Source organism: Thamnophis sirtalis, unplaced genomic scaffold (assembly GCF_051295495.1).
Source record: "Thamnophis sirtalis isolate CommonGarterSnake01/CBP01778 unplaced genomic scaffold, rThaSir2_p1.2 scaffold_2, whole genome shotgun sequence".
In the NCBI taxonomy this organism is placed as follows: domain Eukaryota; kingdom Metazoa; phylum Chordata; class Lepidosauria; order Squamata; family Natricidae; genus Thamnophis; species Thamnophis sirtalis.
Genome location: NW_028261382.1, coordinates 80,642,950 through 80,659,639, shown reverse-complemented (window position 1 = coordinate 80,659,639; position 16,690 = coordinate 80,642,950). Strand labels below are relative to the sequence as shown.

At 40.1% G+C, this 16,690-nt stretch overlaps 1 protein-coding gene across 2 annotated transcripts in view; it reads right to left on the bottom strand.

Annotated features, from left to right (window-relative positions):
• Window positions 1-3,504: 3,504 nt before the first annotated feature.
• Window positions 3,505-16,690, bottom strand: part of PPP2R2A (protein phosphatase 2 regulatory subunit Balpha) — an 80,929-nt gene continuing 67,743 nt past the window's right edge. For both annotated transcript variants that reach the window (XM_087706205.1, XM_087706204.1), the window contains exons 5-10: window positions 13,686-13,798; window positions 13,085-13,262; window positions 10,817-10,981; window positions 8,809-8,978; window positions 6,013-6,104; window positions 3,505-4,623 (exon numbers count right to left, since the gene is read on the bottom strand). In XM_087706205.1, the coding sequence (XP_087562331.1) occupies window positions 4,344-4,623; window positions 6,013-6,104; window positions 8,809-8,978; window positions 10,817-10,981; window positions 13,085-13,262; window positions 13,686-13,798 (998 nt within the window). In that variant the 3' untranslated portion in view covers window positions 3,505-4,343. The remainder of the gene's footprint in view (window positions 4,624-6,012; window positions 6,105-8,808; window positions 8,979-10,816; window positions 10,982-13,084; window positions 13,263-13,685; window positions 13,799-16,690) is intronic.

Sequence of the window (16,690 nt, the reverse complement as noted above, 5' to 3'; positions counted from 1 at the left end):
CCTGTTCCTATTATATTGAGGGGTAGCCTCTTTACCTGATTTTATACACCTTGAACATATCTTCCTTTAGTTTCTTTTGTTTTGAACTAATCCCAAAGCTATTAACTTTTCCTGATAGTTACTCAGTTCTTTATCCTTGATCAGTTTGGTTGCCATCTTCTGCATTTTTCCAAAATTCAAGCCTTTCTGCTTCAGAAGACACATAACAGGCTAACCACAACATGGCTACTGTACTTTCTTTCATTGGTTATTTGTGTGGGTATGTTTCTCAGTAGACAGATGCTTGCATCCAAGGCTTTTATTATGCAATTTGTCTCATTGCACAATATAGCTCAATGCCCCCCAAAGATTTCATTTAGAGATCTCTGGGAGGAAAGAGAGGAATATATAATATCCTTTAACCAACAAGAGTTGTCCATCTGAATGAATCCTTCCACTACCCTATATGAAAAAGTGGGAAACAGAGCCTTCCCATTCAGGCCGTCACCAGAAAATAAAGCTGAAAGCAGGAAGCGGACATGGGCGCACACATTCCTAGTCTGTGGATGTTCCTGGAAATCCAGTTGCTTTCTAGATTTCTGAGCGCTGAATGCAAAGCGCTCCTGAAACAATTCAGATGTGCAGTATAAATCAAACTATTAAACATCTTGATCAGACTAGCTTATCTGCTACTTATATCAGCATGTTCACCTCAAAGTACTTCTATAACTGTGAAAATTGGGTGTCCATATGAATTTGTTTAATAAATTAAATAACATACAAACATTTAGACAGGTGTATGTATGTTCTGGAGAGAAATCTGATGTCTTCTATCCACTAAATGTCCCTCCATACAAAACAACATCTGAACATAAAAAAGGAACAAAGTGCATTAAGCCGCACATTTCTATTACCCTAGAAATCATTACTGTGTTGTTGTTTTGAATAATTGACCCATCAGTTTTGCAGTTCTCCCCACCCCTATATCATTTTCCTTAATTTGTTCATATGTACACACTGTTCTGGTTTTTCCACTTTTACATTACCAACCCTTTTTTGAAAGCACTTTCTACTTAAAACAAAGGATGCAAATTTGGTTAGGCAATTATTTTAGAATGGGTTATTGATCACACTGGTATTTTATCTCAACAGTCCAAAATATTAACAAGTCTTTCCCCCCACACTTATTCTTTTTTCTTCATGTTGGCATGAGCCCAGTCAATAATTTCCAAATAACCGTAATTCCTATATCTACCAATTTCGGAAAAAAGGTTTGACTATTAAAATAGTTTAAAATTGAACATCCTGAGTTGTTCCAAATAACAAATGGACAGCACATGTGGGTACAAAATTTGTTCCTTGCATAGATAATTAAACCTTGCTTAGCCAGCTCATGAGTATGTATGCAGCAACTTACTGGAACTGGTATTCAGCACTACTGAAAATAGAACTGTACCTGTTGAACATATAAAACAGTACATAAGGCTGTTTCTTTCATTTTATTTCAACTCCAAGCATATACAAAATTCCACATGCCCTCTTTTTATTTTTTAAGATTGTAAACCAGGTGTTGTTTTGCTCCTTTCATACATGTTTGAGGAATGATGATGATCTCATCTCAGGTGATCAGAATGATTCCTCCCCATGGGTCATGCCTACAGATCCCTCAGGCTAATAAGTGTTTTCCCCAGGAGTGGTTTCGAGCTGTATAGTGCAGAACGTGGAATGAGTCAGTTGTATAGTTCTCTACAACATTTGTGTGTCTGGCTTTTTTTCCCTGAAAGGCTTGCACAAGTACTTTGTTAAATTTCTGAAAATCTTTTGGACAAAGTGGTCCCTTCTCACCCACTTTGCATTGCAAATAGATTTTGGGAATGCATTCCCATGGTCATTTCAGATGGAGCCAAAAGGGTCTGGCAACCATCCAAAATGATTCATTTTGGAGTGGGGATAATCATTCAGATTTTGCTGTGCTCACATACCTGTTTTGTGTATGAGATTAGAAACCACACATTGTAGGCTAGCACTCTTTTCCTCAGTGGTGGGGCAATCTTAATGGCAGAGGACCTATCTGACATACAAAAGGTCCTAGAACGAATTCCTGGTATCTTTAATTCAAAAGAGAAAATGACAAGAATGACCACACAATATTAGCTAGTGTGATTTTCTATTAGTTTCCAGAAATAAATCAAGGAATATAAAAAGCATCCAGCTAAGCCTTCAACCAGGCATGTTGTACCAAGGAGTAAAACAATCAAAGTTATTCCTCAAAATAAAAACGTGAAATTGTTCCAGCCCATTAAAGGGACTTCATAATATCACCACCAGCCTTACACTCAAGCCTATAGCTCCTGAAACTAATAAATATACAGTCCTCATTTGAAAACTAGTGGCCTGGATTATATTGTTAAAAATATATAGAAGAGCTGTGGTGGCGCAGTGGTTAGAATGGAGTATTGCAGGCAGGCTCTACCCACAACCAGCAGTTCAATCCTGAATGGCTCAAGGTTGACCCAGCCTTTCATCCTTCCAAGTTCAGTAAAATGAGGACCCAGATTATTGGGAGCCATATGCTGGCTGTGTAAATTGCTTAGAGAGGGCTGTAAAGCACTATGAAGTGGTATATAAGTCTTACTGCTATTGCTAAAAGGAAGGCTAGTAGCTTTCAGTGGTGCTGTCTTTAGATTGGGAATACAATAGAGATTATGGAAAGTTTGGGAAATTTACCTAAACATGGAGAATATATGAGAGCTAAAAATGGTGCATAAATATTTTAAATGGTATGGAAACATCTACTATTGGATCTACTGGAGACCTGAATCATTTTTTTTAATCTCTGTAACTTTTTTTCTAAATCCTGTAATAGCAAGTGTTTTTTTAAAAAAAAACTACAAGAGGAATGTTTGTAAGGTCAAACTACAATTCCATTCAAGTTCCTAGTAGCAATAAAAATACATAAGTATTGGGGTTGTCAGGCATGCAATGGTTTTTATCTAATCAAATCACTTCGTATTAAATTTTGTACGACATACTTTTTAAAAACAAGAAACTTTAATTCTTTTTTTTCCAGAAAGGAAAGGAAAGCACTATTGTGCGAGTCTGAATCTGAAACAAGGCATTCACTGAAATTAGGACAAAGGGATTAACACATGAAAAAGTTTAGCCCCATAAAACTTTAACGCTATTCTACAAAATTCAGACCCTCCCCAATTCTGACAAAATTCTGTTAATAAAGAAGAAAGGGAGAAGGCTCAAACTGGAGGTGACATAAGACAAATAAGACAATTACTATTCAAGCTTATGGCAGAATCCAAGAGTGTTCCAAAAAGTTTTTTTAATGGAAACTGCAGATAAATATTAAAGTGTCTTTAACAATTTCATATATAAGTCATTAAAAAAAAACCTTCTCCCTTTCCTCATGAAAATTAATACTGGTTAAAATCATTATCAAACCATTTTTATCATGTATCTAACTTAAAAAAAACAATTTTAATATAAAGAGGTAGATTGAAAAGAAAAAAACAATTCACCATTATTCGACATTTTTATTCAGTATATTTCCCCCCCTTAGGTTTTTTTCCTTTTTCATTTTTAGCGCCAGACATGTCAAGGAGTGATTGCAGTCAACATTTCATTAAAACATTTTACTCTTTGCAAGAGATTCTTCCCCCCCACTTTGACCACTGATCCATTTAATGTGCTTTTCATTTTTCTTCTTCTTCTTCTCTAGATACCACTGCCGCCACCATAGGGCTGGAGAAAGGGATTGTAAAAGGGAGAAGGAGTCCAGGAGACATAAGAGGAATGCTACAAGCCACAGCAAGAACAAGCTGTTATTTAATTAAAAAAGGGGGGAGGGGGCACAAATAATACAGTAATGAGGTTACACAATGAAATCCCACAGCATTACTTGAAGGCTTTGCTCTGTGGCTGACGTCATCACAATGAAAGGCATAAAAAATTGGAGGAACCCAATGTTGACAACGACCCAATCTCTAGTCCATTTGGTGAGATGGTGCAAGTAGTCATTTTATGTTAAAAAGTGCCCTACCCCCCACCTAAATGGCTAGTGGAGAACTGCCCAGCAAAGACAGAAAAAGAGAGAGAGGGAGGGAGGGAGAGACAGAGAAAGACAGAGAGAGACAAAGAGAGGGAGGGAGGGAGAGAGAGAGAGAGAGACCATCCATGTAGCTATCTAGAAAAAATGGGTTGTCACTATGGCACATTGTTTAAACACTGGGGAAGGTGCACCGCAACGAACTTCTCTCTCTCTGGCTCCATTTCTTCCCCTATATTGTTTACAAATGCTAAGTTCACCTATCTGAGCTAGACAGGAAGTGAACTCTTTTGATCAGACCACTACCCTAAATCCCTTTATCTTGAAATATATACAAGTTGTTTGTAGTGGCTACAGCAATTATGTTTTCCTTGGGGTGCCAGGCTGTGTGGAGGATCTTCTTGTTGAAGTCTAAACTATCAACGCTTATCTCGTCTTTCTTTCGTTTGCCGCTCGCACAGACTTTACGGGGTTTCAAAACCGTACGAGGCTTATTGTTTTCCCGAGAGGCTTCTAATGTAACATCCCGCTTGGTGTTTCTATCGAACATTCGGAAGAAGTTGTTGTAGGAGCCAGTCATGACGACGCTGTAGACAAAGAGGAGAAAAAGAGATGTTGTGTTTCTGATCCTCGAAACCTTCCGATCATTTGGCTTTTAACCTGGTGGTACTTGATTTGACAGATGGTGGATGTGAGGAAGCTACTAGAAATGTTACACTAATGGGACTTCTTTAATTTATCCAGTCTGTTTGATTTAAAACATTTGTAATACATTATTAATTATGATGTACATGGAGTATTTAAATATTTTTGTTGCAAATATAAAATCTCTTTTGGGGGAAAAAAAAACAGGCCCAGAGTTGTCACTTTATATATTGAAATTCTTCAGAACTGGAATCCGAGATTTAAGAGATTTTGACTACTGACAATTTCATCAAGCAGTTTTTAATCAGGAAAATGGGGGCATAATGATTACGTTTTTCCCCTTCAGTTCCCAATTTCTTTAGACTGAGGTTCCTGCAGGCAGCTAACTAAAAAGCAAATGGATAGTAAAATATAATTTTAAAAATCTGCCAACTGATTTTTATTCTGTGTTAACTGTATCTTTTGTATAATTTTGACTTTTTTTCTGTAAGCTGCAAATTTCGATAGTGAGATCGGCAATGCTTAAATATATATTTTATATATATACTGGGTGTGTATGTGTAATTAATAAATAAATAAATTTAGACACTGCTGATCTAACTAAGGCAGAAATATTAGCAATTTGTATATTAAGTTCTGTTACGGTTTGTTTTTAAAGTTATACACTGCTTTATCAAGGTTAGTCTAAGCAGTATAAAGAACATCAACTACAACCAATGCAGTAATTATTTATTGTAGGAAGAAAATTGATGTATATTAGGAGAGTGTAAACTGTATTTGCAGGAAAATCCCCAGTTCATAAGACCAGGCAGCATCAATTGCTTCATACAGCATGTAATACTAGACTAAATGAACCAATGATCTGACCTTGGGTTAAGGTTATATAATTGCATTCCATTCTGCCTGGATAACCTAAGATTGGGATTGGTTAATACAATTTCATCTGGAATTCACAAAGCATCAGAGGCCCCAAGCCAAACTTCGAGCAGCTCTCCCTGCTCTTTCCATATGTTAGTAGGTAAATAAAGATTAAATAAACATAGCAAAAAGAAAGAAAAAAACCCAGTCCGTCACCAACAAACAATAGATTATTGCATAGGTTTAAACATAAAACATAAACCAACCCATTAGATGCTTCACTGGATACCAAAATAATAACAAAAATAATTCAGCTAATTCTTTTATTTGGCTATCCTCTTTTCTTTTCTAGAAATCATTTCCAAACACAGTGCAAGCATGCAACCAAACTTCCGAGACATTCAGTTGAAAAAAAGTTTTAACTGTCAATTAGTACAAAAATGTTAAAAGAAGAAGAAAAAGTTGAAACTTGCCTATCTGACCCATTCCAGCAGCACTCAAATTTGTCAAAAATGCAGTCATTTTCATAGAGCGAACAAAGTTTACTTCTGAGGTATTCATGTACCTGGAAATAAAAAACAGACTAGTTTGAAGAAGAAATAATATAACAGATTAACAGTTATTAACTGTTTTGAGTTGCCTTTCTCAGGAAGAGGCTATCACTTAAGATTGCAAATAATTGTGTGAATATGAAAGTTTACATCATCTAATAATAAAATAGCTTTAATTTCTAAATTGCTATTCTTATTCAAGCAAAATGTATCATGCTTCATAAAAGTTTTTCATTAAATTGGATAGCAGCCTCATAACTTCATACCACGCCTTCAGTTATTCAGACTCTATTAGATCATTTTAGGAGATCTCTGAACCTGTCTGACCACTTTTAAGGAACTTTTTAAGGAGTTCAAAGAAAGAAAAAAAAATCTGATAATCTCAACTGCATACCCTAGATCTGAAATCATGACCAAAAGTATAAATTCATACAAACATACAGTGTATGAAATTACATTTCATTCTTCCAGCATAGATACTTCAGGATGTGTTTTTATACAAATTTCAGGATTCAGGATGATAAACAATGCAAAAATTAAAATTGTTTAAAAGAAACATAAATGTAAGAATTAACATTGCTAGTTGAACAAATGCATTCTCAAATAGTTTTAGCAGTTCATGTAAAAAATTCATCCATAAATCATATCTGAAGCTAGGATTACCCACCTTTGCAAGAATAGGGCCCATTACAGTATTATATGCTGGTCTTGTTGTATTTAGGTCTTTTCCCGTGTAAGATTGTTAAAAACAATCTTACACGGGAAAAGACCCAAATACAACAAGACCAGCATACTTACACCCGTGAAAATCTACGAAAACATATGTATGTATGTGTGTATGTCCATGTGTATGTGTGTGTATGTATAAACACACACACACACTCACACACAGGTGAAACTCGAAAAATTAGAATATCATGCAAAAGTTCATTTATTTCAGTAATGCAACTTAAAAGGTGAAACTAATATATGAGATAGACTCATTACATGCAAAGCAAGGTAGTTCAAGTTGTGATTTGTCATAATTGTGATGATTGTGGCTTACAGCTCATGAAAATCCCAAACCCACAATCTCAGAAAATTAGAATATTGTGAAAAGGTGCAATATTCCAGGCTCAAAGTGTCCCACTCTAATCAGCTAATTAAGCCATAACACTTGCAAAAGGTTTCTGAGCTTTTAAATGGTCTCTGTCTGGTTCAGAAGGAATCACAATCATAGGAAAGGCTGCTGACCTGACAGTTGTGCAGAAAACCATCATTGACACCCTCCATAAGGAGGGAAAGCCTCAAAAGGTAATTGCAAAAGAAGTTGGATGTTCCCAAAGTGCTCTATCAAAGCACATTAATAGAAAGTTATGTGGAAGGGAAAAGTGTGGAAGAAAAAGGTGCACAAGCAGCAGGGATGACCGCAGCCTTGAGAGGATTATCAGGAAAAGACCATTCAAAAGTGTTGGGGACTTTCACAAGGACTGAGGTTGGAGTCAGTGCATCAAGAGCCACCAGGCGGATCCTGGACATGGGCTTCAAATGTCGTATTCTTCTTGTCAAGCCGCTCCTCAAGAACAAACAACATCAGAAGCGTCTTACCTGGGCTAAAGAAAAATAGACCTGGTCTGTTGCTCAGTGGTCCAAAGTCATCTTTTCTGATGAGAGCAACTTTTGCATCTCATTTGGAAACCAAGGAGCCAGAGTATGGAGGAAGAATGGAGAGGCACACACTGCAAGATGCTTGAAGTCCAATGTGAAGTTTCCACAGTCTGTGTTGATTTGGGGAGCCATGTCATTTGCTGGTGTTGGTCCACTGTGCTTCATTAAGTCCAGGGTCAACACAGCCGTCTACCAGGAGATTTTGGAGCACTTCATGCTTCCTTCTGCAGATGAGCTTTATGGGGATGCTGACTTCATTTTCCAGCAGGACTTAGCACCTGCCCACACTGCCAAAAGCACCAAAACCTGGTTCAATGACCGTGGGATTACTGTGCTTGATTGGCCAGCAAACTTGCCTAACCTGAACCCCATAGAGAATCTATGGGGCATTGCCAAGAGAAAGATGAGAGAATGAGACCGAACAATGCAGAAGAGCTGAAGGCCACTATTGAAGCATCCTGGTCTTCCATAACACCTCAGCAGTGCCACAGGCTGATAGCTTCCATGCCACGCCACATTGAGACAGTAATTGCTGCAAAAGGGGCCCAAACCAAGTACTGAGTACATATGCATGCTTAGACTTTTCAGAGGTCCGATATTGTTCTATGTACAATCCTTGTTTTCATTATTGCATGTAATATTCTAAGTTTCTGAGATTGTGGATTTGGGGTTTTCATGAGCTGTAAGCCATAATCATCACAATTATGACAAATCACGGCTTGACCTATCTTGTTTTGTATGTAATGAGTCTATCTCATATATTAGTTTCACCTTTAAAGTTGCATTACTGAAATAAATGAATTTTTACACGATATTCTAATTTTTTGAGTTTCACCTGTTTCACACACACACATACCTTAAAAACCTACAACTTCATCAGAACCTTTGAGAGAAGTTCCACAGGAGATTCTGAATTATTTATTTCTTATTTAAATCAATAAACAAAAAAATTACTTTGTGGAGATAAGGGTGTGCTCTATAGCATCTATATTCACTATTCTACCAAATCTTGACTTAATTTTTTATTAATTGCAAGTTGATTCCCCCAAACTGTCTATCTGTATGGCATACCTGGTACGTTTCCACAGGTCGGTTCTCCATATTTAAATCCCAAATTTTCACCGACAGATAATCTCTAGTCATCATATATCGACCACTATGGCTAAATTTGACATCGGAGATGGAGGAGATGATTTCTGAAAAAAAGGACCGGCTGCTTGGATCTTCTGGCTCCTCAAACACTGCAAGTGAAATATAAGAACATTCATCTCCCAAACTCAGCTTAATGACATGAATATTTCCCTTTTTATGCACATTAACACAGAAAACCTAAAGCATTAACCCTTGGAAGCCAAATCCTTCTGAGATGAAAAATTACCCACCAGAGGTCCAAATAAGCAACGATTTTGGGGTCAGAAGTAATTTGAGCTCAATTTTCCTTATTCCCATTCCCATTCCCAAGGACTGATAGAAGCAGACCTTGATATATTATAGATTTATAAATTATTATCCATAGCCAGGTAACTCATAATCTTTGACTTTCTGCAGTCCAGAAATCCAGTGAAGCAATTAAGTTTTCTAATTATCAGCAGCAAAAGTATTCCAAAAGACATTCCAAAAGAGACTGAAGCCCAACCACTGGATAAATCATCTTTTAGATCAGCGGTCACCAATTGGTGGTCCGTGAGAAAATTTTGGCGGTCCGCAGAAAAATTATTTGCACTAAATTTTTATATTGCACTAAATCAGGGGTCCTCAAACTATGGCTCCTGGGCGGGATACGTGCAATGAATGCTTGTGTTGCTGCACAGAGTTTCCCCCTTTGGGGTCTTTTTGTATGGGTTGGAGGGGGCCAGAAATTCTGTCTTGGGGTCTGCTTCAGCCTCCTGGTATGGAGCTTTGGGCGAAGGCTGGAGGGAAGTGCCACTGGTGGTGAAGAGCCCAAGGACCTTGTTCCAGTATGACAGCATCATGGCCTGGAACTAGCTGACCATCTCAGCCTGCTGAGCCTCCAGGCGCCAGTACCTGGCCTTGCACTCCCGCAGGTCTTCCCTCTGCTTGGAAAGCCTATGCTCCTAGTCCTCAGTGAGGTGCTTCTGCTGAGCCTCCTTCTAGGTCAGATCCAATTAGAACTGAGCTATTTTGCCAACTCGTTCTCATGGTGGCTGCTTAGTTCCAACAACTGCTTCCTGTTGGGGCCCTAAGGAGCCCGGGTGGGTAGGCAAGGAGTGGCTGGGAAGGGAGAGTACAGGCTGGCAAGGCGCCCCTTGATGTGAGTGACATTGAGTTGGCCACACCACCCAGCCAGTCATTAGGCAGATCATATTAGGGGTCCGTGAGTTTCAAATTATGAATTTAGTGGTCCCTGAGATCTGAAAGGTTGGTGACCCCTATTTTTGATAGAAATATATAAGCACACTGCTGATGTGATGTGTTTTCCTGTGTATGTTAAGGAGCAGAAGCTTGGTTTAAGATGGGCGTACAGGCTTGTGGGAGTGGATAGTAATGTAGCATCATCTCCTAAAAGATGCTAATGGAATCCAAAAATTGTGCTTGTAGCAAACACAGAGGCACACACATAAAAATGAGTACCTCCTGCATAAAATTTAAGAAGGTGCTAAAACCCTGCAAATCTTTATAGTGATTTTGTGAGATCCTCAAGACAAGAGTTTGCCCCGTTGCACAGCTGGTATTTCTGCCTAAAACGGTTGCTAAATCCTGGAATATGCACCTGCACCCCACCCCCACCCCAAAATAGATCCACATTGACATTTTCTATTTTTTATCTTCATATCCACCCCAAAGCTTATGGATTAACCACTTTCCTCCTTCTGTTGTCCAATTGTGTGCTTCCTGTATCTGGAGAGTTAGAGTAATTTTAAAATTCACTTCCATCCTTCTTAGTTATCATCATTTGTTTGCTATCCTGATGTGGAAGTACTTGAGTCAAAGATATTTTATACTGCTTTGTTTTCATTTTACAATTGGGGATATGAAGTTAAATGGACTTTCCAGTGTGTTACTTCACACCAATTTGCTCTGGCGGTAAAACTCAATTCGAAGAGAAAAAGCTACTCACATTTCGAATGCCTGTCACAGAGAGCCGACGCACGCATGTCACACAGGCGAATAGTTCCCTTGCTACTGCTGTACACAAAAGTATTGCAGCTGTTTGGGTGGAATTCGGCTGCTGTTATTACCTCCGTCAGCTCTTCCATGTTGGCAGGTTTAATATCTACGATATCTAGAAATTGTTGGCATTAAGGAATCTTGCATTTTATCACATAAAAAGAGTCCCTGCAAATTTTACTCTGCTAGTTGTTGCTGACTCTAGGGGAAAGTGCTTGTCTCAGTTTCAAGGCCGTTGAACTGTCCGAAGACGCTTCCTTCTGTTACCTTCCCATTAAATTGGTACTGTTCATCTACTTGCATTTGCATGCTTTCAAACTGCTAGGTTGGCGGGAGCTGGGGAGAGGACGGGTGCTCACCCCATTGTGTGGCACTTGGGTCTTGAACCCAGGCTGCTGGCTTTCCAGCCAAAAAGCCCAGCATCTTAACTGCTGAGCCATCATGCTACCCTATTCTAACCCATACTGGGGACAAAATAAATTGCTAGAAAGCATCACTCTTTGGGGCAAGAGATTGGGTAAAACTAGTTATTAGACTATGTAGACTGTTGGAACTGGGTTCTTTGAGGGTGTAAAACTCAATTCCATCAATTTTACCTTTTGGGAAAAGGACTATCTCACCCATTTTTACATAGAGGAAGAAAAGTAAAAGGTAAGACTTCAGTGCATATATTCACACAGCCATATTTTCTTGGCTGCAGTTTTATAGCGATTTTCCAATGTTCTGTTCATCATCCTTATAGTTTATGCCGATACCTTTCCCCATCTTGTCTGCAGCCTAAGGATCTTCTAGTGGTTTCCCATCCAAGGACTATTCAGGCCTGACCTGCCCAGCTTTTACAGTATCAGCCAAAGTTGACTAGGTGCTACCATGCACTGTAAACCAGAGTGCAATTATGGAATTGTAATTAATTATTCTTTACATGCAAACAATATAGATTTATGCTACTTTATTGCACCTAGCGGGGATCTGGATTCTAAAACTCTGTTTACGCAGTACACATATAAGAAACATGGGTTATGTTATAAAATAATTGAAGCATAGCTAAAGGGATAACTTCTACCATCACCTAGGGCAGTGATGGCTAACTTTTTGTTGCTGGCTGCCAAAAATGCAAGGGCATGCATGCAATAGCACACATACATGCTGGCACCCTCTACATGCGCATGCGCGCACAATACCCACACATGCTCCCCTTCCACGCACCGCACTAGGCTCCAAACTAAGCTTGGTATTTCCTCCAGGGGGCCAGGGGAAGCCGTTTTCACTCTCCCCGGGCTTCCGGAAAGCCTCCGGAGGCTCGGGAGGGCAAAAAACGGGCACAACAGGCGAACCGGAAGTTCAGACATAATTCTAGCTTCCATGGGGCTCTGGGGGGCTGGGGGAGGCTGTTTCTACCCTCCCCCAGGCTCCGGGGGCTTGCCTGAAGCCTGGGGAGGGCAAAAACAGCCTCCCCGGCCCTCCTAAAGGCTGAAAATCAGCTGACTGGCACACGCATGCGTGCTGGGGCTGATGGCTCACATGCCAGCAGATATGGCTCCGCGTGCCACCCGTGGCATAGATTCGCCGTCATATAGCAGTAGACTTATATACCCCTTCATAGGCCTTTCAGGCCTCTCTAAGCGGTTTACAGAGAGTCAGTATATTGCCCCCAACAATCTGGGTCCTCATTTTACCCACCTCGGAAGGATGGAAGGCTGAGTCAACCCTGAGCCGGTGAGATTTGAACCGCTGACCTGCTGATCTAGCAGTAGCCTGCAGTGCTGCATTTAACCACTGCGCCACCTTGGACCTATAGGGTCTCCATGACTGTTGAAAAATTGCTCTCAACTTGACATTTTGGAAAAGCTGTTAAAGATATCAGAAGTGAATTTATAAATTGCATTTAATTAAAACTGTTTTCATTCATTGGACATTCAGAGTTACCTTGTAGGGGAGATGGGTGGCATAAAAATGTAATGAATAAAATAAATTCATTGTTTCTATGTTGAAATCAATAAAACTGAAGTGTCCAATTTCCAGAATATATTTGTAGTCTCCTCAGATTTTCCAAGATTGAATGAATGAATGAATGAATTTCAAGATGCATGGAACCTATCACTTGTGATGATAAAGACTGAGGAGTAGGAAAATGTATAGACTCAAGTCCTGCACATTCTGATCTTCAGCCGAGCTGAGAAAACACACACACACACACACACACAGAATAAAAAGATACTAAAACTTCTGTCTGTGATTTCTAGATGCCACAAATTAATCCTCAAGTCATCCGCAGACAAGTATGTTTCATAATCACTATTAATGGAGATAGAATTGATGTGATACGTGTGAGCATTGGCAAATATTCTTCGAGGGCTGGCTTCCACCATGAGATCCATGGGTCTAAATACTGGCACCTGTAAACCAAAGGATTGGGGAAAAAATGTGAGCAATTATAGAAAAAATCTGTCCGGGAAGAGCAGGCAAAACTGGGGGCGAAGTTAAACATGTCATCAGTTTAGAATCATTATATTGACAAAAGCAATCCAAGCCCAGGGCCCCCCCCCTTTGAATTCTGTTAACCCTTAGCTGGGGCCGATTCAGATTGAATTTTAGTTGACAAGATTCTTGTCAACTGACTATTGAATCCTTCTGAATTGCAACTTAATGCACACTCCTTATCCTTTGTACCTGATATCAGTTCAGTATCAACAAATTAAAAGGGTGGAAATCACGATCTCCCTATATGGAAACATCAGAATGGGTTGGGGCATAAAAATCAGGCAAAAGCAGGGAATACAACCCATCCATACTATGATGCCCAGCCCTGTGTTACTCACCCGTAAAGTAGTGACTGTTGTGGGGTCTCTATACCGGCCATCTTCTTCTTTTAAGTTGTAGCCTTCCGGCCGTTTATCTCTTTCACTGATTTTCCATAGTTTTATTGTTTTGTCTGAAACACATTAAGGTAACGTGGGCTGTTGAGAACCTCCAGCCCTTTGCCAGCAGAACTGATCACAGAATATATAATACGATTCATGCCTTATAAGAACCATGGTGGATATTTGGTGTGGTTAGAAATAACTACTGATAACAGGGTTGCTTACCACCCCGATGGCAGTTCAGAGCCTTTTCTGTGACTGTTAATTCCAGACACACATGCAGATGTTGGATAATTTGCACTTCTAACTTGCCTTGGCAGTGCCATTTCAAGAGATGCCTCCAGGTCTCCAAATGAAATGAAACAAAAGCCCCAGGTTCTCGGGTGGGATTTCAGCAATATTAGACAATGGCTTCTGCACGTTAGAAAATTCTCAGTTTCAACATGGCCCCTGGGATTTGAAAAGGATTGCCAGGACAAAAGGCATCAACCATTCAAGAGCTTTGCAAAAGGCAAGAGATCAAAACACCTGATTTTTGATGCTTGGAACATAAATGTCAACTCTGTGGAGGCAGAGCAAACCAGGAGGTTATTTATGTTACAGGTAGTTCTCAAATTGTGACCATTTGCTTAGCAACTATTCAAAGTTGCACTGAAAAAAAAAGGAACTAGTCGTCCCGGGAGTATCACAACATCCCTAGGGTGGTGTGATCAAAATTTGCATGCTTAGTAAGTGGCAAGGATTTTGCGAGAGTTGCAGCATCCCAAAGTCATATGAGATGTCTTCTGACAAATGCAAGCCAATGGGGAAGCTGGATTTGCTTAACAACTATGTGGTTAACAATTGCAGTAATTCACTCAACAGCTATGGGGAAAAAAAAGTTTGTATTATTAGGTATGATTCCCTTAACAACCTTAAGAACAGTAATTCCGGCCCCAATTTTGGTTGTTAGTCAAGAACTACCCAAACTCTAATCCTATGCCCATGATGGCACTTGTGCCGGAAGTGGCAAGCAGAGCCATCTCTCTGGGCACGTCAGCCGTTGCTCGAGGGCTGGTTTCTGGCATGCGCATATGCCCTGGCCAGTTGGTCTTCATCCACACATGCGCGCCAGAAACCACCAGACCAGGTGACCGGCACCCATGTATGCATCAGGGAATTGCTCTTCTGGTTTCCAGTGCTCCCACATGTGCATGCCGGGGAGCTGCTTTTCAGGTCTCCGATGTGCCCGCACTCCCGTTTCGGCACTCAGTGCCAAAAAGGTTTGCCAACACTGCCCTATGTTAAGAAAATATACAGTAGCTATTATGTTTTTGTAATATTCTATACCCAAACAAATAAACTGGATTTCGGATCATTTTTGGAATCACCAAGTACTTAATCCTATTTTAATTTAAGTGAATAAATTGTGCCAACTCAACCATGCTCTAGGCTCATTGGGGCACCTTCCCTTAATCTTGGAGCCTTCTAGATGAAATGGACTTCAACTCCCATGATCTCCAGCTAGGGAATCTGGAAATCAAAATCCATCCCATCAGGAAAGTACTAGGTGAAAGGCATCTAATAGTTAGTTAAAGGGGATTATAAAGTTTATGCTGAAAGCTTTACAGAAGAGCTTGAGCTGATATCTACACAAGTGTACTCTTGTTTGCACACATTAATTAAAGCATCCTGCAGAAGCACGACAAGAAAAGCTGATTTCTGTCCATATAGCAAAAGCCTTTTTGAATGTTCAAAGAAAGTTCATAGAAGAGGAACTTAAGAAGGGGTGACTTGGACCAAAGGACAATAGTCACAGGGATCCTGGTTTAAAAAGTAGCAGTCGTGAAGGAATGCAAAATAATAGATGAATTTGGGTTAGAGAGATGAATAAAAAGTATTTTAGTTTTTCTAATTCAAAATATAAATGCACAATACAGTTACACTTTTAGATTTGCTTCGAGGCAGGATTGCTTGGAAGGAAAAGGACTAATACTATTCACATCTTTTCAAAGGCTGCTCCAATTCTCAGGAAGGATGAAAGAGAGGCAACAAGAACAGGTCAGAAAGGGCAAAGAAGAACAAAAAATGTTACAGCAGTAGTAAGAATACAGCAAGAACCTTATCTGATTGATTGGTTATAATTTTTATATTACTCCTATCCTGTAAGCTCTGAGAACATCAAAACAACAACAACACAGAATTCAAACTCTATAGCTTTCAAAATAATAATAGTACTCTATATCAGCAGTCACCAACTGGTGGGTGAGAAAATTTTGGTGGTCCGCAGAAAAATTATTTGCATTTTTATATTGCACTAAATTAGTGCAATATTCAAACTACGGCCCCTGGGCCGGATACATTTAATGAACATTTGTGTTGCTGCAGAGTCTCCCCCCCCCCAAAAGGGTCTTCTTGTGTGGGTTGGAGGGGAGCATAAATTCCAACTTGGGGTCTGCTTCAGCCTGCTGGTGTGGGGCTTTGGGCAAAAGCTGGAGGGAAAGAGCTAGAAGGCCTTGTTCCAGTGGGACCGCATCATGGGCTGGAACTGGCTGACCATCTCAGCCTGCTGAGCCTCCAGGTGCCAGTATCTGGCCTTGGACTCCCGCACGTCTTCCTTCTGCTTGGAAAGCCTATGCTCCTAGTCCTCAGTGAGGTGCTTCTGCTGAGCCTCCTTCTCAGTCAGATCCAATTTGAACTGAGCTAGCCATTTTGCCAACTCTTTCTCATGGTGGCTGCTTAGCCCCAACAACTGCTTTCTGTTGGGACCCTAAGGAGCCTGGGCAGGCAGATGAGGAGTGGCTGGCTGGGGAGGGGCAAGTAGAGGCCGGCAAGGTGCCCCTTGATGTGAGTGACATTGAGTTGGCCACACCCACCCAGTCCCATAATTACCTAGCCACGCCCACCCAGTCGGTCATTAGGCAGATCATATTAGTGGTCCGCAGGATTTAAAATTTCAAATTTAGTGGTCCCGGAGATCTGAA